Source organism: Pezoporus wallicus, unplaced genomic scaffold, assembly GCF_028554395.1.
Source record: "Pezoporus wallicus isolate ANWC-B61680 ecotype Strahan unplaced genomic scaffold, APGP_CSIRO_Pwel_v1 contig_6484, whole genome shotgun sequence".
NCBI classification, from domain to species: Eukaryota; Metazoa; Chordata; class Aves; order Psittaciformes; family Psittacidae; genus Pezoporus; species Pezoporus wallicus.
The window spans coordinates 4,137,116-4,159,184 of NW_026638903.1; the positions used below are offsets into that span (position 1 = coordinate 4,137,116).

The 22,069-nt window shown below is 40.2% G+C and overlaps 1 protein-coding gene and 1 long non-coding RNA gene across 3 annotated transcripts; one reads left to right on the forward strand and one right to left on the reverse strand.

Annotated features, from left to right (window-relative positions):
* Positions 1–859: 859 nt before the first annotated feature.
* LOC130601142 (uncharacterized) lies at positions 860–4,740 on the reverse strand. The gene is made up of 3 exons (XR_008972603.1): positions 4,625–4,740; positions 3,945–4,078; positions 860–981 (listed from the first exon to the last, which is right to left on the reverse strand). It is a non-coding gene; the product is annotated as an uncharacterized LOC130601142 (long non-coding RNA).
* A 4,305-nt stretch (positions 4,741–9,045) lies between these two features.
* PCNP (PEST proteolytic signal containing nuclear protein) lies at positions 9,046–17,891 on the forward strand. 2 transcript variants are annotated; one of them, XM_057413005.1, is made up of 5 exons: positions 9,046–9,125; positions 12,864–13,084; positions 14,503–14,577; positions 15,082–15,137; positions 16,092–17,891. In XM_057413005.1, the coding sequence occupies exons 1-5, from the start codon at positions 9,071–9,073 to the stop codon at positions 16,219–16,221; spliced, it is 537 nt and encodes a 178-aa protein (XP_057268988.1). In that variant the 5' UTR covers positions 9,046–9,070; the 3' UTR covers positions 16,222–17,891. The 2 variants fall into 2 exon arrangements, with proteins under 2 accessions (XP_057268988.1, XP_057268989.1); XM_057413006.1 differs by lacking the exon at positions 9,046–9,125 and adding an exon at positions 9,529–9,547.
* The last annotated feature ends 4,178 nt before the right edge of the window (positions 17,892–22,069 follow it).

The following is a 22,069-nucleotide window of genomic DNA, read 5'->3' on the forward strand; positions in this document are numbered from 1 at the left end:
CGTGGTGGGGATTGTCCTGAAAATCTAAGAGCAGTTTTGAAGAGTAGACCTGAAATACACGAGAGGTTGGTGGTGATCCACTCCCTGTCTCACCTCTTGCTGCACAGGGTTATGAGGAGGGGGTGGAAAAAAGAGGACGTGCTACCCCAGTATTACTCATCACCACCTGTTAAGCTCAGGGCCCTCTAGACACAGAGAGCCCATGAGCTTGGAGAAAGACCCACTTCTTTTGAGCTCTACATGGTTGGGTAGTATGCAAAGCTATACCCCAACATAGTGCTTCACGTGCTGCTGAGGGCGGCCTCCCCACTCCCTGCAGAACCCTGGGTGCAAGGACCGGCCACCTTTCTTGGGCAGCCTATTTTCCTCACAGGAAGAAGAGACAATATGGAGGCGTGCTGCTAGAGCATGCCTTCTGTTACTTGCTGTTCCTCCATAACTACAGCCACTCCTGATCTGTGAACAGATTAGTGCTTTGGGGAGGAGGAAAACGCCGCCATTGCTCACTACAGCTCGTGCTGTTTTCAGGCCTTATCAAGAGGAGGAAGGCTGGTATTGATTTGAGAGAAGACTTCTGGCCCTCTGGTTGCATGCGTGCCTTATACTGAGAACCCCGTGGCCCTGTCCATCTATAAGTCTCTACATACCGTTAAATATTGACTTGGAGAAATCTCCAGGAACTTGCCAACAAAGTTTAAGTTAACAAGCAGGTATTCTTTATTGCAGCACCAGAAGACACGGGGAATTGCTCCTCCTAGCATGTCTCTGTGCAAGTGATAAGCAATCTGTCTTTACATAGTCACTAAGCATACGTATTTGTTATGGACATGCATATTCATAAGGTTACTTATGTATTACATCGTTCTTCTAGAAAGTTTCTCCCTCATGCACACAAAAATGTGGTAGCAGTCTTTTGGGGTTGTTTACTTCTTCCAACAGTCTTCATCACTTTGCTGTTCCTTGAACTTCTGTCCTGGCAGCCTTTGAAGCACGCACAGTAGATAAATGCTTATGCCAGCTTAATTAGTTTAGTAACACCACTACATAATTGAATGATTTCTCCATGTCCTTCTACTTATCAGTTAACTCAGATACAACTCATCCTGAACATCTGCTAGTTTCAGATTATCTACATGTTCTGTTTTGCTTACCATAAATTTCTTACAAGGTTACAACATCCCAGAACTATGTCAACTACGGTCATTTGTCTTATACAAGGATGATCACTAAGCAGAACTAATTTACTTACTTATAATAGATTATATTTCAGCCTATATTTCTCTATTTCAATACCCCTTTTTTCTATTCCTTTGCAAATTCTTTTGCAAAAGTTTCTTAAATCATTCCGTTCTAGAGTTTTTCTAAAATATTCTCCAGTTTCTATCTGATGTTTAACTGTTCTCTTGGTTCATTACTGATTATTTGCAACACCAAAAGGAACACATGACTATTATACCTGTAATCAAACCCATTCCTATTATTACTAATACAGTTAAAAATAACTGTCTCAACCAGGAGAGACTGGGTACCCATGATGTTAATTTTTCCCAAATTTCCTCAAATCACCACGAGGTGTCATCCTGCGTCACCTTACAAAATATTTTCATTGATTACAGAACAAACTCCTCCTTGAGATGCTAACAGTGTACTTAATGCCACTCGGTTTTGGAGTGCTACTTCAGACAGGCTGGTTATTTCTTCTTGTAATGCTAGAACAGCATAAGCATTTCAATTTCCCATTTCCTCAATTGCTGCTATTTACAATCACTTTCTCTAATTCACTAAAACCTACAGATGGAATAATCTATCTAACAACAACAAAAAAAAAAGCAGTGTTTTGCTCTGCTATGGGATTATATCCTCGTTTGATTTATTTATTAAAACTACAAAGCCAGGTTCCAGAGGGATGAATGTCAATTACTGTAAAGTCGGGAATCACTACTCCTAGTGTGCATGTTCCTTTCCAGTTAGGAGGCAAAGCCTTTTAGGCATTTTCTCCACATAACCAATACCACCCTTTTCCTTCAGGAACATTCCAATAACCAGTTAAAGGTTTTCAAAGATGAAGTTGCACTGCCCAGCTGTAATATGGGTAATTTCTACTGACATGTTGCCTTGCAGTCACATTTAACTTCTGACATATTCAAGGCTTGAATCCTTAAAACCTATAAATTTGTATGGCTCTTGTTGGTATAAACAGGATCTTGCCACAATCTATTCCAGTTTGTCTTAAAGGGGAAGCCAATTAAAGGAATACCCGGTCTCTCTCCTGATTTAGGTAGCTGAGTACAGATCTAACAATCACTCTTGTTTAAGACACTGGTAACATTTTGTATCAATCTCAGATACAGATTTTGATTCCATGCTTCTACACCTATTATTATACAAGTCCAAATTATGATAGATGTAGTCTCATGTGTGGGTCCTGAACACTCAATGTGCCATACTTTTTCTCAGTTCTGGTGTTTTTCTGGTTCTGGCTCCTTCTTAATTCTTAGTAATGTATCCAAGCAGGTTGCTCTTTTATCTTGATTGCAGTGAAGGTGATCAACAGCACCTGATATGGTCTATTCTGCTTCTCCTTAAGAGGATTACCTGTAAAGTTCTTAATATAAACCCAATTTCCTGTCTTAAAAAGATGAATAGGGTAATCTAAACCTCTGGCCCTGGTCCCTAACACTCTTGCTGTTTATTTTTTCGAACTGTTTTCCTAAGTCTACTAAGAACTGTTGAAGGTATCCTTCTCCTAGTTCTTGAAGGCTCTCCCCTTTAAACTGAGATTGGTATGGACTTCCATATAGAATCTCAAATGGGCTAATTCCTTCCTTTGACCGAGGTTTTGTTCTGATTCTTAATAAGCAGATGGTAATGCTTGATACCAATATAACTTAGTCTCTTGACAAATCCTTCCAAGTTGTTATTTAATTAAGTGATTCATTTTTTCCACTTACCCACTGGCCTGAGGCCCATATGGGGCATGTAATTGCCAATCCATTTCCAATTTCTTGCTGATTTCTTGTAGTAATTTTGCACTGAAATGTGTACTGTGGTCAGAGGAAATAGTTGCTGGTACTCCCAAAATGAGATATTATTTCATTTAATAGCACATTAATCACTTTTGCCCTGCAAGGGAATGCTTCTGGCCACCCTGAAAAAGTATCTGTCAATACCACCAAGTATCAATAACCTCCTTTTCTAGGTAATTCAGAAAAATCTGTTTGCCACTGTTGTCCTGGATCATTCCCTTTTCCAGTTGTCCCTACCTGATTCTATTTTCAGTCTTAAGATTATATTTCAGACATAGTTGACATTGTTTTGTCACTAATTGCACTATGGTACAGAAATTTCTTCCTATGATCTGTTTGTTTAAATGTTTATACAAGGCATTACTTCCACAATGAATTTTGCTATGCTCTTCTTGTATGAACTTCCATAATTGATTATAGGGGATCACTACTCGCCCATCAGGCCTTTTCATTTTCCTGTCCTTCTAAGTCTTCAGTTAGTTTCATATCTTCTTTAGAGTACCTAGGTTTATTTTGCTCAATTACCTGTTTACCATCAGAAATTAAGGACATCACCTCAACTCTTTCTGTTTCTGCTGCCCATTTAGCCTCACGATCAGCCAAATTATTTCTAATCTCTTGATCAGAGTTACCTTTTTGATGTCCTTTCTAACATATGATAGCCACTTCATTAGGTCATTGTACAGCTTCTAACAATCGTAGAATTTCCATTGCATGTTTAATTTGTCTTCCCTGGGTATTTAAAAGTCCTCGTTCTTTCCAAATTGCTCCATGTGCATGAACTTCACCAAAAGCATATTTGGAATCAGTCAATATGTTTATCCGTTTGTCCTTTGCCAGCTCCAAGGCTCTAGTCAGAGCTATTATTTCTGTGTTTTGTGCTGAGGTGTTAGAGGGTAATAGTTTAGCTTCTGTTACCTTTGAAGTTGTAGTTATGATGTATCCTGCTTGTTGTTTACTGTCGTTAACAAAGCTGCTGCCATCAGTAAACCAGGAATCTGCACCCTCCAGAGGTTCCTCCTTCAGGTCTGGTCGGCTCGAGTATACTGTCTCTATAATGGCCAAGCAATCATGAACCAATGTTTCGGTGAGAACTTCCTGAAGGAAAGATGCTGGATTCATAACATTAGTGACCACAATTTCCACATCATCCAGTTCTACCAGGATGGCCTGATATTTCAAGAAACGCGATGACGATAGCCAATGAGTACCTTTTTGTTCTAGGACAGTTGATACTGTGTGTGTCACTAACACGGTAATCTTTTGTCCCAGTGTAAATTTTCAGGCCTCTTGTGTTTAAGATAACTGCTGCCACTGCTCTCAGGCATCCAGGCCAGCCTTAACTGGGCTCATCCAGCTGTTTTGAGAAATAGGCCACTGCTCTTTTATAAGGTCCCAAATTTTGAGCCAAAACCCCCAAAGCTATTCCCTGTTTCTCATAGGAATATAGCCAAAAGAGCTATAGTCCAAGTCCAGGAGCCCAAGAGCTGGAGCTCTCCCGAGTTCTGTCTTTAAACTTTTAAACACCTCTTCAGCTTGATCTGTCCATTTTTAGAAATGGTTGGATTTTCTTTTAGCAGCTCATATAGGGGTCTTACCAGAACACCATAATCATGGATCCAGAGTCGACACCACCCTGTTATTCCCAAAAATGTCTGGAGATCTTTAACCGTGGATGGTCGTGGTGTTTGACAGATTGCTTCCTTCCGAGCTGCTCCAAATTGTTGTCCTCCTGTTATTTCATATTCTAAATAAGATACTCGAGTTCGAATTATTTGAGCCTTCGATTTAGATACCCAGTATCCATTTAGTCCTAGAAGTTTAACAATTCTACAGTCCATTGAACACATTCTTTCTCAGTTTCAGTAGCAATTAACAGGTTGTCAACATATTGTAGTAAAGTGCCTGTCTGGGTGGGTGCTTCCCAGGATTCCAGTTCTCCTGCCAATTGATTTCCGGAAAAGGTCACACTGTTCTTAAATCCCTGAGGTAACATTGTCCAAGTGACCTGTGTCCTCCTTCCTGTTTCTGGGTTTTCCCATTCGAAAGCCAATAAATTTTGATTTTCTTTGGCCAGGGGCAGACAGAAAAATGCATCCTTTAAGTCCAGAATGGTAAACCAGTTCTGATTATTATTCAATTTAGTCAATAAGGTATATGGATTACTGGATATAAGGATACTACTGGATGAATATCATCCACAATTCTGTTAATTGCTCTGAGATCTTGTAACTTTTTCCATTGGATTTCTTTCCTGGCAAGATAGGAGTATTATCTTCCAATTCACATTCAGTTAATAATCTATATTTTGAAAAATTATCAATGATTTCTTTGATTTCCTTTTGATCCTCCAATTTTAAGGGATATTGTTTTATTCTAATTGGGCAGGCCCCCCTTTTTATTTCTACTTCAACAGGCAAAGCAATTTTTCATCTTACCTGGAACTTCAGATGCACATACTCCCAGATATACCTGGATTAAGGATTTCTTCTATTTCAGGGAGGTCCTCCTGTTTGCTTTTCTGTTGAAGATAAACTCAAAACTGCACTTAATTGATCATTTTTAACTCTTAATTCCATTTTGCCTTCTTTAAATGTTGCTTCTCACCCTAATAAAGATTTTTTTTGAGAATTTGGCACGTCTAAAAATTTATGCATTCCTATTTGTTTTCCCAATTTATACTCTAAAGGTTTCAGAAAGAATGCCCTTTGTTTTTTTTCCCCCCTTGGTGGCCAGTAGCTCCCACAACTGTAACAAATTCTTTTCCCTCTCACTCAACACCAAATATTTTGCTCCTGTATCCACTAAAAATTCCACTTCATTTCCTTTAGTCCCTAGCTTTAATTTAACCAGTGGATCTGCTAGGATAGATTCCCCAGGTCCCCATCAGCCTAGTTCTAACTCAGTCACTGAGGCTACCTTGTAGGTATTCCTTTTAGGGCAGTCTCACTTCCAACATCCAGATTCCTTACAGTATGCACACTGATCTGGTCTCATAGGAGAAGAATTCACTCTTTCACCACTGCCTGACATTCCTTCTCTACCTCTGCCTCATTCCCTCACATCAGTCCCTCCACCAGTTTCCACTTCTCCCAAAGCAGCCACTGTAGCCGTGGCTATAGCACGACCCAGCTTTTTCTTTACCTGTTCCCGATTCCTATACGCTGTCCATGCTTCTTCCTTTATTTCTGTTTGTATTTATCTGATAAATTCTTACTCTCCTCGGGACTATAGTCTGTCAATATGTCTGATATGTGGATTGACTCCATAACTCGTTAAAGTTGTAAAGTAGGTATGCTTTTTATTCAGCGCTGAGACGCACAGGGATAATTCCTCAAGGTCATGCTTACCTCAGTGTTGTTTCCCTCTACATTTATTCTCTAAAGTTATATATATTCATAAGGTTTCACAGTACGCCTATACATATTCATGTCCTATCCCAGCTTCATATTATAATGAGCTAGAAGGTCCTTTGCGCCTGTGCAGTGCCCCCTCTGGTCATGGGCAGGGGTCTCAAGGTGAAGTAAATTAGTCTTCCTCCTGTGGGTAAGGGTCTTCAAGATGAAGTAAACGAGTCTTCCTCTTATTGAACTTTTCACCTTTTAGTCTTCACGTATGGCCTTAGGGTTTGGTCGGTGTCCCAGCCATAAACCATCTGCTTCTCCCTCTTCAGGCGTCTGCTTTTCCTTATCAAAAGCTGGTTATCAGTAGAATGAGGCATCTGCTTTTCCTTGTCAACAGAACCAGGTGTCTGCTTTCCCTTATCAATAGTTAGTGCCTTTGTTCTGCTTAGTAGGTATGATAGGTACAGACAATACTTTTGCTTAAGCAAGCGAATTCCTCTAACCCACTTGTACAACCCCTTGTACATTGGTTAACCCTGTATCATGTCTATACCTTTAAACACAGGAGCTGCGTGAGCTCCTTCCATTTTTATTTTTTTTTCCTCACAGTTGCTCACCCTGCTCTGCAACAGCTGCAGATGCCTGCCTCTGAAACAGCACTTCTGTTTTAACCCTTTCTTAACTCTGAATGTGAATCTGCTGCTTGTTGCCAGTGACAGCAACTTCTTCCACCTTATCAATATCAGATAGGACAGATGCAGAGGGTGTTCTTCTCGGAGGTACCTGTGATACATAATTCTCCAGTCTATCTTCCCGATTAGTCTGTTTTTTTAATTTTAAACAGCTTTCCCCAGTATCATAGGCTCAACAACATCCTCCAGCTTAGCTTTCTGCTTTTCCCTGTCTTTTTCCAAAGCCAAAATTAAGGGATCTGGCAGAGCTATATTAATTTTGCTTTCCGTCTGCCACTCCAGGTGGTTTCTTAAAGTGAAAAACATATCTGCATACATCACTTCATCCCAATTTCTTTGTCCCCTTAAGAACAACATCAATTGCAACAATGTCTTATAGTTCAGAGTTCCATTTCTTAGGCCATTTTTCCTTATCTTCTGAAGTACTTAAAGGCCACCATTGATTACAGTATTTTATCAAAGTTTTCTTGTTTACCGAGCTCCCAGGAGACCCTTCCAGCTCTTTCCAGTGTGCCAAAATACACCCTAAAGGACTCTTTTTCAAGATTTCTTCACTCTGTTGATTTCCCATTATTAATTTCGCATTCACACACACACACGGGATCTCAAAGACACACTCCAACAGTTACAATACTTGAGACGTAGACTAAATTCAATCAAACAAATAACAATTAATACTTGAGACAGAGACTAAATTCAATCAAACAACAATTAATAACAGTTACAACATCCTGTCGCCAATACCAAAATCGTTACCACAACGAGCCACAAAATAAGTCAAATACCAGTAAAATCAATAACCGCTTCAGCAAGACACCCCCTGCATCTTGCAGGGCCTAAACCACAAGACGCGCCCTGTGTCTTGCAGGTGTATAACAAACGGACGCTAGCAGCTGGGTATACGCCTTTACCTACGAGATTTCCTACCTCGATTTACAGGCGGCTTCCAAACCTTGCGTATGCTTACCAAACCAATTTAGTTTTTATGTAAGATGCCTCCTGCATCTTACAGGCTATATAAAAGAATACCTTTCGTAAAGATGATTCTTGTCTGCTCCTGCAGCAATCTAAGTCGAGAGGTCAAGTTCCCGAGGGCCCTAGGGAGTTCTGTCCTCAGCGGGTCCTGCAGCCTAGCAGAGAGGGTCCCATCCGGGGTGCCAAATTGATTCGGAGAAATCTCCAGGAACTCGCCAACAAAGTTTTAAGTTAACAAGCAGGTATTCTTTATTGCAGCGCTGGGAGACACGGAAGATTGCTCCTCCTAGCGTGTCTCTGCCGTATTGCTAAGCAATCGGTCCTCATACTCACTAAGCATACATATTCATTATGTACATGCATACTCATGAGGTTACTTAAACATTACATCATTCTCCTAGAAAGTTTCTCCCGCATGCGCACGAAAATGTGGTAGTGGTGTTTAGGTGTCGTTTACTTCTTCGAACAATCTTCATCATTTTGCCGTTCTTTGAACTTTCGTCCTGGCAGCCTTTGAAGCATGCGCAGTAGATAAATGCTTATGCCAGCTTAATTAGTTCAGTAACACCACTGACCTAATTGAATGATTTCTCCCCATCCTTCTACTTATCAGTTAACTCAGATACAACTCATCCTGAACATCAGCTAGTTTGTTTTGCTTACCATAAATTTTGTGCAAGGTTACAAAGTCCTAGAACCACGTCAACTACGGTCATTTATCATATACAAGGATGATCACTAAGCAGAACTAATTTACCTAGATTATATTTCAGCCTATATTTCCCTATTTCAATACCCCTTTCATTCAGTCTCAAGAGGCGCTGCATCCACGAGCGCAGCGAGCCTCCCCACAAGACGTGCGCCACAACACCACCCTCCGCCTTCCCACTTGTCCTGCCGGTGCAGAGAGCGCAACTTCCGGCTGTGTCATTCCAGCTGCGCCTTGGAGGGTGGGGACGGTGGGAGGGGGCAGTGGGACTGCCGCGGCGGTGCGAGTGCGCATGCGCAGCGCGGGAGGCTGGAGGTGGGGAAGATGGCGGACGGCGGAGCTGAGGGGGCGAAGGCGAATCGGCCGCAGCCCGCAGGAGGTGAACATGTAGTGCCTCTCGCCGCGCAGCTGCGGGGTGGGCGGGTGCCCGGGCTGGTTTCCTAGGGGTGGGGGAATCTTGGTACGCTGCTCCCGGCAGGGCAGGCCTGGGCCGGACAATAGCGGGTAGAGGGGGTGGCCCAGCCTCAGGGGGCTGCGCTGGGGGAGAAGCGGAGGATTGGCCCTGCCCTCTCCCAGGCCTGAGGATTAGCCTTAGCCCTAAAGGATCTTTTTAGAAAAGGGGATGGTTTCTCCTTGCCTTATTTCTTTCCTTCCGAAAAATAAACTAAAAATAAAATAAAATAAAGATACGCGGTGTACTTATGCCGTGTATTGCAAGAAATTTGGTTATTGCTGTTGGCAAGGATGAAAACAACGCCTTAAGGACCAGCTTTTAGCAGCTGTGGTACCTTTCAAAAATGAGTACGGTGAATAGTTCTTACTTGTGTCGTTTTAAGCATCTTGATTTTTTTGCTTGGCATGAATGTGCATGTTTTCTGTTTGGTTTTATGGTATTTATACTATGCACATTCCTGTCATCTTCCATATGAGTTACTGTGAGATATCCTGGAATTTTTAATAATGTTTATTTCCTTTCTTTCCCCAACTTAAAATCTAAATTGCAAATATTAAGGGCTTGGGTTTTTCTTATCACTGTTTTATTGTTTTGGTTTAGAATGTTTAGGGCTGGAAAGGACCTTAAGATCGGGGTAACCTGTTCCAGTGCCTCACCACCCTCACATTAAAGAACTTCTTTTATCTAAGCTGAACTTCCCCTGTTTGAACCCATTACCCTTTATCCTATTGCTGCAGTCCCTCATGAAGAGTCCCTCTCCATCATCCCTGCAGGCTCCCTTCAGACACTGGAAGGCTGTTATGAGGTCTCTATGCAGCCGTCTCTTCTCCAGGCTGAACAGAACCAATTTTCTTAGCCTGCCTTTGTATGTGAGGTGCTTCAGCCCCCTGATCATCCTCATGCCCCTTCTCTGGGTTTTGTTTGTTTGGAGTTTTTAAGTATATCTGTAGGCAGAGAGAGCATTTGATCTGTTGAAAACTTAAAACAGACTTGCAAATCTATTAGGATAGGCTCAACAGTTAATGTTATTCTTGATAATCCCTAAACCATGAACAATAATACTAAATTTTTTGTCGTTTCTTGACTCTTGGTTCTGTCTTGGCTTTAATGGGGATTTTTATATGTGTTCTTTTTTATTTATTTATTTTTATTAGTAGTACAGCAACTGAACAGTATCAGTTTGTCAGTTATCCATACCACTTTGTCTGCTTGTTTGGTGTGCTGGAACATGGTCTTAATGAATTCTGGTCCATTAGATCTAAGGAGGGATACTTACTCCCTGACGATTTTGGAAAGCAATTTAGAGTGTTTAACGTAGACCCCACTGATCTTGGCAAAAGCCAAAGTTAACTTAGTTGTGGCTGGTTTGTTCCTGCTGCCACCAGTGGTCACACTCCATGGGGCATTGTCAATCTTTGCCCCTTAAATCACCTAGACAGTGAAAGTTGTCCCCTTACGTAGTTTTACTGAAACTCATCTGTGAAGTAGGACAGCTTCTTATTGCCATGGTCCATGAAAAGAGCACTAGTCAGACTAGTTTTGAAATAGTACTGGTGCTTTCCATAGGTGAAGTAGCACCTGCTTAACATCTCTAGGAAATTATAAAGAAGCCTTAATGTTTTGAAAATACATATGCATTGGCATGGGAGATGGGAAATGCCTGTTTAATGAGTAATACAGGCCTGCTTTTCTGTTCCCTGCGGAAATAGAATGGCGCAATGGCTCTCTCCCCACCTACCCCAATTGTCCTATGCCTTTTATAGCTCCTTCAGCAAGTATTTCTCTCAGCAGTCTACAGTTTGTCCTAAGTGGAGCCTGATAGAAGTAACATTGAGAATGCAGTGGAGATAGGAGCTGGTGTTGAAAGAGAAGCTATTTATTATTTTGGTAAGAAAACAAATGTGGGTAAATTGTATTTGGCTTCATCTTGGGCTTAGCAATATTCTGGAATTTGCAGCCAAACAAGTAAGCTGTAGTTTAATTAGCTTCAAACTAGCATTAGTGTAGGGACCTGCAGTGGTACAGAGTGACCTGAGATAAGGGCTGCTGGAAATCTTTTATCTTAGAAAAAGATGATTTTCAGGCCCATGGTCCCAATGCCTCTAAGGGTAGTGAATTGTCTACCTGCCCTTGGATCACCTTACAGTCTCTAGTGCTGTAGGCTGGACTTGCAATTGAATATTCTTTTAATGTGATTTGATGGACTGCAGACTGCTGTTTTGGAAACTGTGCTAAGAAAACCAGTACCCAAGGTCACTTGTGTAAATTTTGCTTTTGTCTCTTTCCTCCTTTGTTTATCACTTTTATATCGATATTTTCTGTGTTGAATTTCTAGTGGTGCAGATTAGTACCATTTTTTAATAGTGAAATTGATTGCAGGCTGGGTTTTGGGTGGTTTGTTTTGTGTTTTGTTGGAATTTTTTCTTTGATCTGCTATGTTTCCAAAGGTGACTAATCAGTTTTTGTTCAAATCACTTCTTACGTTGCTAGCTGGTAGAGTGAGGTAGAAAGGTTATATTCTGTTGCTTATGATTTGGGAAATGGCAGAAAAATATATATAGATGGTGTCCCAAGTTTTTCTTTCTCCTCTTGTTTGCTTCCTTTTTTTTTCTCAGAGCTACAATCTTGTTGACCTTGAGTTCAGACTAGCTACTCTCCTACTGCTCTATCTTACTGAATAGGTTTTTGCTGTTAGAAAGCAGCACAAAAAGCTTTCTTCCCTGATGGTCTGAATTTGCTGTGCATGGAGGGTCCTCTTCTCCACTTGGTACAATGAGGAACTGGTGCTAGCTCCAGTTTTTCTTAGACTGATGAGTGCATGAGCACTTCCCTGTCCAGTCCCCACTGCATTTAACCCCCTTCTGCTACTGCAATGATTTGCTTATTGCAGCAGCAGAGAAACATATTCTTGATGAAGCATTTGTATGTTTAGAATGAGTTTACCAGGGACACCTTTGTCTCTTGGTGTAGCTGAAGCCAAGTGTATAGGAATGAAAATGTGATTTGAGTGGGTTTTTTTTTTCCTCTGTGTATCATTTTTCCGCTGCTATGTTTTCCATGACTTTAAACAAAACCAGAAAAGATGAACTCTATATATATGTTTTTCTCGTGCTGATTCCTTCCTCAAACAGAGCTTGGCAGATATATTACAGATGAGATGCGGACAAGCAGTGACTTGAAACATGATTGAGAAATTTGGCCTCACTGTAGTCACTTCCACGATTTTAGAGTTGTGCCAGACAAGCCTAGAGACTGGCATGAACGTGTTTTTATAGAAATTCAGTAGAATTAATTGTAGCTTAGATTTGGAATTGGGATTTCAATTATGAAAGCTTATCTATGGCAACTTAAACCCTAAAAAGATTTAGTCATCTACATTTAATTTACTACATAACCTTTGACTTCCATACTAAATAAAGAGATGGTGCTTCAAGATTGTTTTCCTGGCTCATACACAAGAAATTCTTGACAAGTAGTGGAGTGTTTGCAGTTTCTTCTTCTCTTTGTGTTTTGCTGTCCACTAGATGTACATTGGTGGAAACTGCTGTCACTAAAAACACCTTACCTATTGCACCCAAAGTATAATGCTTTTTGAGGTTGCTGCTCCCATCAGTCTGCTCAGTAAAAATAGCTCATCTTGGTAAGTTGTTTCGACTTCACCAGGACCTGAAGAAGAGGCAGAAAAACCTGTGAAAACTAAGACTGTTTCTTCCAGTAATGGAGGAGAAAGTTCGAGTCGCAGCGCAGAGAAACGGGCAGCTAACGAAGAAGCTGAAGACTTCACCACAAAGCCTGCTCCTGCCAAAATGTCCAAGTTTGGATTTTCCATCGGCAGTCAGACAACAAAGAAGGCATCTGCAATATCCATCAAACTAGGAGCAAATGTAAGTTGTCTGAGGGCTTTTAATTTTAGTGAAACTGAGGCAAAAGGGGAAATTTGGGGATGCTTCCTTGCAGAAGGAAAACCTTGAATTACATGAGGTTAACTTGGATAATGTTTAAGGAAGCATTGCAGGGCCAGCTGGTCATGCCTGTGTAAGTACTTCAAGACAATTTAATACCAGGTCATTTGTTTCAGGAAGCATAAGACTTGATTGAAATAAGCTGTACATCTTTTGACCATACAGAATAATCTTGTAATGAGATTTGATAGGTCTGGAATAATTTCCTGTGGAAAATGGGCAGGCTTGTTAAACTATACAGGCTACTTTGAAATGAGTGCTGGGAGCTTCGTTGCATAGCCTGCTTAAAGCTACAGGAAAGCTAGTACTTTCTAGGTAGTTTAATAAGTCATCTTCCACTCCAAAGATCTTACTTAGCATGGGGAGGTATAGTCTGTGTTTCATGACTTTGCCTGTTCTTTACAAGGATAGTGTGATTCATTTATACTATATGCAAGAGATGAGGCTTTGTTACATAGGTTTCTAAGAATTTTGAACCCCTTTATTGTCCAGTATAAGACATCCTTGCACTTGTTCAGGTATGAATCTGATGCGTGTCTTTACTATCGAAGTAGTCTTCTGCTAGCTTGGGCAAGGACAAGTCAGATGCTGCTTCTCTGTTTAGTACAGTTAATTTACACTTCCCACATAGCGCTGTGATGGATATGTTATAGATACTTGTCTGGATGAAATTCAAACTATAATTATGAAAGGCTTGCACCTCCAATGCCAGCATTTTAGAGATCTGCAGAAAATGAAGAGAATGTTCTGTTACTTTGAGATGGGAGGGAGCTGCAGACGGGCACATTCAGGGGTCTAAGTGCAAACGGGCCAGCTGAGACTTCAGAAAAATGGACAAAGCTGCCTTCTCTGAGCCACTGATGTTGAATTGTTTTAAGCAGGAAAGCTGTTATCTTGTTAAAAGACAATATTTATCTTCTTGGAATTGATGGATAAGAATACTTCAACAGAATAGTGGAAACAGTGACATAGTGAAATTTTGAATATCACAACTTACTCAGGTTCTGATTTAATTGCTCATGTCATGCTACAGTAGCTGCATATGCCTGCAGCGTGCAAGAAAGTTACGGCTTGCTTATGGGAAGTTGTAATGAGAAGGCTTTGTCTGCTGTTTGGAGTGTCTCTCACAAATAGCAGCTGTTTTCCTTTTTCATTAGAGAGAAAATGTTATCCGCTTGTTTCTATATTATGTTATCTGCCTGTTTCTATAACAGAAACACTTCCCCTCCCCACACCATTGCATGTTTCAGTGAAGATGTTGGCTTCATTTTACCAAAATACCAAGGGTAGCTTATTTGAGTTAGTAGACTTACTTTACCTTTGCACTTGTTTTTTTCCAGAAGCCTAAAGAGCCCGTTCCAACCCTTGCTCCAAAAACCCTTTCCGTAGCAGCAGCTTTCAATGAAGATGAAGATGTGAGTAATAAACCAGTGATCAACACAACTTGAAGTACCGTTGGTGTGGGTTAGAGCTAGCTGGAGAGAGTGGATCATTTAAGGCTCTTTACATACATGTCAGGGATTGTCAACCCAGAAACATCTCCTGTGTTTCTCTTTAAGAATGTGCAACTTTGTAGCTCTGCATTGGCTCAAGAAATCATTAAAGTGCTGATAACTTTTCCCTGAAAATGAGATGCCCACATAGTTTGAATTAATGGTTGCTTTCTTTGGAATTAATAAAAGGGGGAGTGAAGGAAAGTTATGCTGCTTCTGTTTTGCTCAGTATTTTATTGTCATGTTACTGATCCTTCTTACATAGAGGTGAGCAAAGGAACTTGTATTTCTTTATGTCAAACCTCAGTTTTGTCCTAAGTCATTTTGCTTTTCCATAGGGCTGTACTCTGTACTTTATCTTGTCAGGCATTTGAAATGTTCAAAAGGTAGTGCCCAGCCACACTTTAACCTCCTTTCTCTCTGTAGAGTGAACCTGAAGAAATGCCTCCAGAAGCTAAGATGCGCATGAAGAATATTGGAAGGTAGGTCAGCTTTTAACTGTGGTTTTGGGGAAGTGTGAGTGCATTAAAAATACCTTCTGCAGCATGGGTCAGATCTTGCAGATGGCTTAGAAATATAGGAAGGTAGACTAAGATCAAAAAGGTTTTCTCAAGAAGCAAGAAAATGTTAATACAGTTATTTTCAAATGTTCCGCTGTAGGTTAAAGTAGCACATTTACATTTGCACTTTGAATCCTGTTTGCCTTCTTTTTGAGGAGGAGATTGATTCTATATTAAATAGAAGTTTGTGTTCTTCTTGGAAAGGTAGTGGGTGGGAGTTCCTGCTTGCTGCTAAACTTTGTCTCCTTCTAGTTGTCCATTTTATAAATTGCCTTGAAGTAGGATAGTCTGGTCAGATTTTTAAACTTCTGTGCAACTTCAGAATCACCTCTTTCAGAGAGACAAAGAATAACTTGTTTGCTTTTAACACAAATCGATGTAATTCTTCTGCTTGTCCATTTATTTTAGGATTGCTCCTATACCATCTCACATTTATGGTATTTTCAGAGGAGGCTTCACCTAAGTTAGGGATGAGTTTTGAGCATGTATATTTTAAAGGTGTTTGTCATGAGAGACTGCTTTTAAAGTCAGTCCCCTGGAGGTTCACTGCTGTTCAATGGGATTTTTATTCTCCTTGAGCAAATTTGGATCCTCAATTTTGTAGTGCTTTTAACAAATTCTTCAGAGCAGCAGTTACTGCCCCTCCCACTTCCTCTGCTGGCCCATCGCTTTCCTCTTTCTTGATGTGCCACATAAAGATCAGTTCTGTGGCCAAATTATAGGTGCTAATAGAGAGGACTCCTGATGTAAGGGAAGGAAACGCATGGTAGTTTCTGGTGGCAGGTTGGACCTGAAATTGGTGCTTTTAGCGTCATGTTGCACAAACTGCTATAGTTGAGCTGACTTTCTTAACTGATCTTGTTTTACTTTCTACAGGGATACACCAACCTCAGCAGGACCAAATTCCTTCAACAAAGGAAAGCATGGGTTTTCTGACAACCAGAAGCTATGGGAACGAAATATAAAATCTCATCTTGGAAATGTCCATGACCAAGAAAATAACTAAATGATGTGGATTGAGAGTTGGGTGTTTGGGGGGAGGGTGTAACATTAAAGGAGCAGTTTCCTTTTTTAAGAATGTTATAAGATTATCTTTGGAGCCACTTTTTTAAGAGTTTGAGGGGTACACTAATAAATGAGTTTGAAATTAGAGGTAATTTATGTTTTGTATACAGATTTCAAGGCATTTGCTAATTTTGTAGTTCCATGTGATTAGTTTCAAAAGGTTACAGATAATAAAGAAACTGGAGTGGTACCTTTTTAAGATTTTTTTTAATTTTTTTTAATTCTGTTTTTCTGGTTTTGGTCAATGAGTAGTTAAGGTGGATGAAAAAGGTTACTGTCTCTTTAATGAGGTTAACATTGAATCCTTTTGCATTCTCACTTCTGGCTCCCTCTTTATAACAGGAGAAGCAGTTGACTCTTTGCAATACTTCTAAAGAGAGTCAGCATTGTCTTGTGCTAGAAGTGTTAGTGGACTATTAATTTGAATATAAACTTATGCAGGAAATACAACCTGGATTTTTTCCTCCCTGCAGTCACCTTTTGTTGTGTCTCTGCAAACTAGGAATTATGTTGCTCTGAGTGGCTCTGATAACTTAGCTCTAATTTTAAGACTTCATGCAGGATGTGTAACCTTCTGTGGCCTGTTTCATCCTCAGGATATGGGCCTTGTCTGTATATTAGATACAGTCTGTAAAGAATATTCACTACAAAGGTAAATCAGTATTTTCAGTGTGCTCCTCTTAAATCATTAGCTTCAAGTAGTGCTTGTTAGCATTTCCATGTGGTATACAAAAACCACTACCAAAAAGACAAGCTAATGTACATTAAGCTTCACGTTTGGTTGAAATATTTTTCTTTCTTTAAAATGCCTAGAAGGAATAAAAGCCACACCAAAAATCGGTAACTTACTGCTTAAGTATGAAAAAATAAAAAGATGCACTTTCCCTGTTTTGCCATTTGAAAAATATGCCTTGATGCTGGTGACCACAGTGAACACTATCAGGTTAGAGAAGATTGCTGTATTTGCAGTCCTAATGCTTCTAACAAGAGTCAACTTCAGGACTGAAGCTCAGCCTTTTCCTACCCACCTGCCTTTTGTAGCACTTGTCAACGATGACATTAGTTTGCTCAATTTAATTTCCTAGGTGTCATACTGCAGAATGGTGCTGTAGGATTTCAAACCTATTAACAAGTGTATAAATTTCAGTCTAATTTAATTGTATATTTTTAAACCATTTTACAAGCAGAACTAGTTAAACGGAAAGTTATCAACAGCAATAACAACCCCTTCTCTCCAAACAAGCATACAGTTCTTTTTTAATTCAAATACCTGATAGTGCCAGCTACTAAATTAATTCCAGCCTGGAACTGGTCATGGAATTCAGTATGTTAATTTCTTTCATTCTCCCTTTAAAAACTTTCATAATGCTGAAGTTGAACCTGCGAGTGCAGAAAGGAAAGTGCATCTTGAAGTGTATTTTTTTTTTAGTTTTAGTATTATTATTTTAGGAAAACTCTGACTATTTAGACTTTTGAGTTTGTAAGTTCTAAAAAATATTTTTTTGTATTTTTGTATTGTACGTGTTACCTTTTTTCTTTCGAAGTCTGATGCTGTTCAATACCTGTAACTATTTTCTTTTAAAGACTTGTTATAAACGTAACATAAAAATGAATACTTTTTTTTTGTCATAGCAGAAATCTTTGGTTTATTTAGAACAAAAACAAAACATACTCTCAGAACTGACTTTCAGGACTTCCAAAACTGATTTGGGCATTACTGGAACTAGGCGAGGCAAAATGAAGCATTTTACTTTTCACTTCTTTTCATCACCTGTGATTATGTTTGTCAAAATAAATCCCTTTAAGATAGTGGTAATTCACAGTGAATAACGATTTTATCTTGCTCCTTAGTAGTTGCTTGATGCTGTCTTAGTCACTTGTATTAGGAAAAAGCAAAACAGAACTTTGAGGAAGAATAAGTGGAGGACTGAGACCTGTTCTTTCTTAGTCAGCCTACTGCCACCACCTTCCACATCTTTGGCTGAAGTTAGACGTTCCTGTTAACATAATTTCCTGTACTTCAAAATCCTTTATGATGTTGCTAGACAGAGCAGCAGACATGCTAGGAAATGCCTTCCATGCAAGTAAGAGAGTAAAAGTTATATTTATCTTGCTTACTGACATGGTCAATAAATAATCCTAGACCTTGTGAGAGACTGGCAGCTTTTACATCTCTGTAGGGATCCTGTCTCACTCAGTGTGTGAGTTCTGTTCCTCAGTGCTTTGTGAAGAAAATCCATCAGGATGGCCTCAGTCCACTCAGGACCAAGTATCTCACAAGCTTATCTTACAGCTACAAGGATGGTGTTTAAATGTCTGATGCTTGCAGGAAAGAACTGATTGGAAAAGTGTCATCAAGGCACATGTTAGCTACAATTTCACTTGAAGTTTCAGGCTTTTGTTATAGTAACCGTGGGTTTTGCATGAAGGTGGTCTTGCGTGTGTTATTTTTTTTTTTTCTAAGGTGACTCAAAAATTCTAAACCTCAGGGTAGGCTGCTTGGTTTAGCTATCTTAAGTGCTTCCAGGAGATCTGCTGAGACCTTTACCTGCTTAGCACAGCAAGTGTATATCTAGCAGTGGTTGAAATGTCTGCCCATTTAACTTGTGCAGGTTTACCTCAGAAGACTTATGCTTTCTTAGCACTAAAGCTTTGCTTAGCACCTGAGCAGCTTGCAAAACATGCAAGATATTAGATGAAGATGTAAGTAGTTAGGCAGTAACCTTCTCTGTGTTACCCTGTAGCTAGGCTGCTTTTGAGCCTGCTGGGCTGCGAATGGAGCCAAACTCCATGCTAACTGTATTAAAATAATGTAAGTAAATAATTCCCAAACCAGTGCTGCCAGCCACTGACGGCAGTGTGTCAGACACTTCTGGGTGGAGCCCCTTGCACACTTCATTTCATTCATTTTAAAGTTTAGGGGGTACACTGTGCAGATTTTCCAGGTCAATATTTGATCAGCAGGAAGAAGTTCCCAACCAGCCTATCTGCAAAGTAACTGATGGATGCTATTATAATTTAATGGGCTTACTCCCCTGTCATAGATGACCTGAAAACTATTGGTATTCAGCCAACTTTGACATAACCAACTACAGTGTCTTAATGTGACCAGCACAGCAGCAGCCACAGCTGCCTTCAGGCCGGTTGTACTTCATCTCTGCCTCTGCCAGCTTTGTGGAGCACCCTTTGTCAGAACTGACATGAGTGTGCCAGGGGTGGCTTTACCAAAGCTGGCTTTGTGAGGAGATACGGAGGACACGTCAGCTTTCAAGAAAATGATCTCTTCTGCTTTCTGAAGAGCCAAACAGGTTTTAAACTATAGGCAGTCACTGTTGCAACTAGAACTCTTTGTAGGCTGCCACGAGATGAGAAATCTGGAAAAGCAATCGAATTTCCAGAAGGCTTTTTATCTTTGTAGTTAGTAGCCTTAAAAGGTTTTCTGCACGAAGAGGTTGGGTTGTTTTAATTCATTATAAGGTTACAAACTGAGGGATGCTGAGTAGTTCTGCCCTTAAGCTACAGAAGGGAAAGCTGCGTTCCAAAATCACCATAATTTGTCTTACTTCCTCTGCCAAGAGATACTAGAATGCTGTAAGAATTGGACAATTAATTTACTTTTTACTTTATCCTGTTAACACCTTCCTTGTTTCCTCTAGTTTTATTAACAAATGGATCTCTTACTGTTCTCTAATTTTGATCTGTTGGCATCTTAGTAACTAAGTAGTGCTGAATTAGGAGAGCTGCTGTGTTTAATGATGTGAAGCCATTGCCTCAGGGTAGATGCATCGTTACCCATAGGAGTAAAAGCATGAAGCATAAACTATTACACTTGAATTCTGTGTTTAGTGTGTTACATTTTGGGTTATAAACTTCCATTTAAAAGACTGAAGTGGTGAGAGTCCAAGCAAGGTTTAGGTACCAAAGCAAACCCTTAAACTCTGCAGCATGTGCTTTTTGTGGTACACACATGTATGACAGCTACTCTTCAGGCCAGGAGGAGCAGGGAAGCATGGCAGCGACTCTGACAGCCAGCAATCACAGTATGGATTTTTTGATTCAATGGCACATAGCAAGGTCTTAAAAGCTTTTGCTATGCTTGTGACTTAGTTCTTAAATTTGGTTCCTGGGATTTAATTTCCCAGTGAGACAGGTGGACAAATGAAGTGTTGTGGTTCTGTAGTAAGAGCTCAGCTGAAACTTTTTGACATGAGCCTGTGTTTATGTTTTCCTTGCAGTACAAGTTTATTAACCTAAGGTAATGGAAGTCAAAAACATAACTATCTCTCCTTCCCCCCCCCAGCTTCCCATAATCTGTAAACACAGCAGTTGCATATGAAGTGTTGGCTGATGCCCAGTAACTTGTTTGAAAATCATAATTCTGCCTTTGCTTTTGTGAAAGGAGTGTGGGGTAGCCATCCATGTTCAAATGGACATCAACCTCCACTGTACAGAGTTGCAGGCACTGAACAGAGTAGCAAGCACAAAGAGTAATTGCAAAACTAGCATGGATCTTAGGCTGTGCTTTGTTTTTCTTACTCAGATGCATGCTTAAGATGGTCATGTTCACATATAAAATTTAGGGCTGCAACAGGAAGATCTTGGGCTACAGCACATATAAAAGCATTGAGTAAGTTAACACTGATATTACTGTCTGTAAGGCAGGGTGCTTTATCCAAGACAAGAAATACTGCCCTCATCATAAAACTTCCTCATGCAGTTGCAAGATAAACAGTTGTTTTCTGAAAAGTCCTTTCAAAGTCACTCTGGACCTGTAAGCCTGCTTTCCACCAGCCCTACAGCCTCTTGCCTTCTAAAAATGGAATGCTTTTGCTGGAGAACAGGTCTCTAGTAAAGACTTAGATTTGCTAGCAGTGCTAGGCTCCCACCATGTGGTCAGCAGCAGCTGTAAGACTGGCCCTTGTTATCATATTAGATGTATACATACTTCCAGTGCTATAGAAATTCACGGCTCTTCCTTTATGATCCTGTCTCTAGTGAAAACAAAGTCGGGGGGGGGGGGGGGGGGGAATTATCCACACTTCCCTTTTTGCTGTTTTTCATCTGTAGTTGCATCTGTGTTGAACAGTTGTTAAGTGGTAGGCTACATTACTTCTTCAGCACCCTACCTTTTGAAACCCCTGTTTTTATTTAATTATACATTTCCCAATTAGCTTGGTTACCTCTGTGGCTAGAACGCTCCCAGCATTTCCCCTAGGAATCAGAATGAGCCACAAAACAGTTATCAGCCTTTCTGCAACAATAACTTTGTCTTAAAGTTGCTCTAACAGCAAACAGAAAAGCACAGGACACTGTTCCTTCCCCTGGCTGAAGGCAGCTGTACAGCTCATCTTTCAGTCAGGAGAATGATGCTGGAGGACAGCTTCTAGGCCACAGCTCCTGTCTGCTCAAATATCCATCTCAAGATAAGTGCTGTATGGTGGCAGACTTGTGCAGAAACCCAAGCCAAGAGAAATAACATATGAAGCAAACTAAACTGGGTATAGCTGGGTAGCAGGGTCACATAATCCACTAAAAGGTCTGGCAGCCAAAGTGATTTCAGGATGTGTTTGGTTAACATCATGCTCTTGTATAGCCATGGTCTGATACAATTTAGGAGGGCAGCAGGTTTCCTTTCCTCATACAAGTTAATGGTTTGAGCCTTAAGCAAAAATTGAAAAGCAGGTGTTACTATACCTGTTCAGACCAGACATTATCTAGGTAAATACTTGAGAAGTAAATAATTTTGTAACACTCTTTTCCTATCAAAAAAAAATTGCTTGAAAGAGTAA

What these genes read in the sequence shown, in the direction of transcription:
- PCNP (XM_057413005.1), top strand. Translation starts at nt 9,071, where the DNA reads ATGGCGGACGGCGGAGCTGAGGGGGCGAAGGCGAATCGGCCGCAGCCC. An exon ending in CTTTCAATGAAGATGAAGAT is followed by an intron (nt 14,578 to 15,081) that starts GTGAGTAATAAA and finishes TTCTCTCTGTAG; the next exon opens with AGTGAACCTGAAGAAATGCC. An exon ending in CGCATGAAGAATATTGGAAG is followed by an intron (nt 15,138 to 16,091) that starts GTAGGTCAGCTT and finishes TACTTTCTACAG; the next exon opens with GGATACACCAACCTCAGCAG.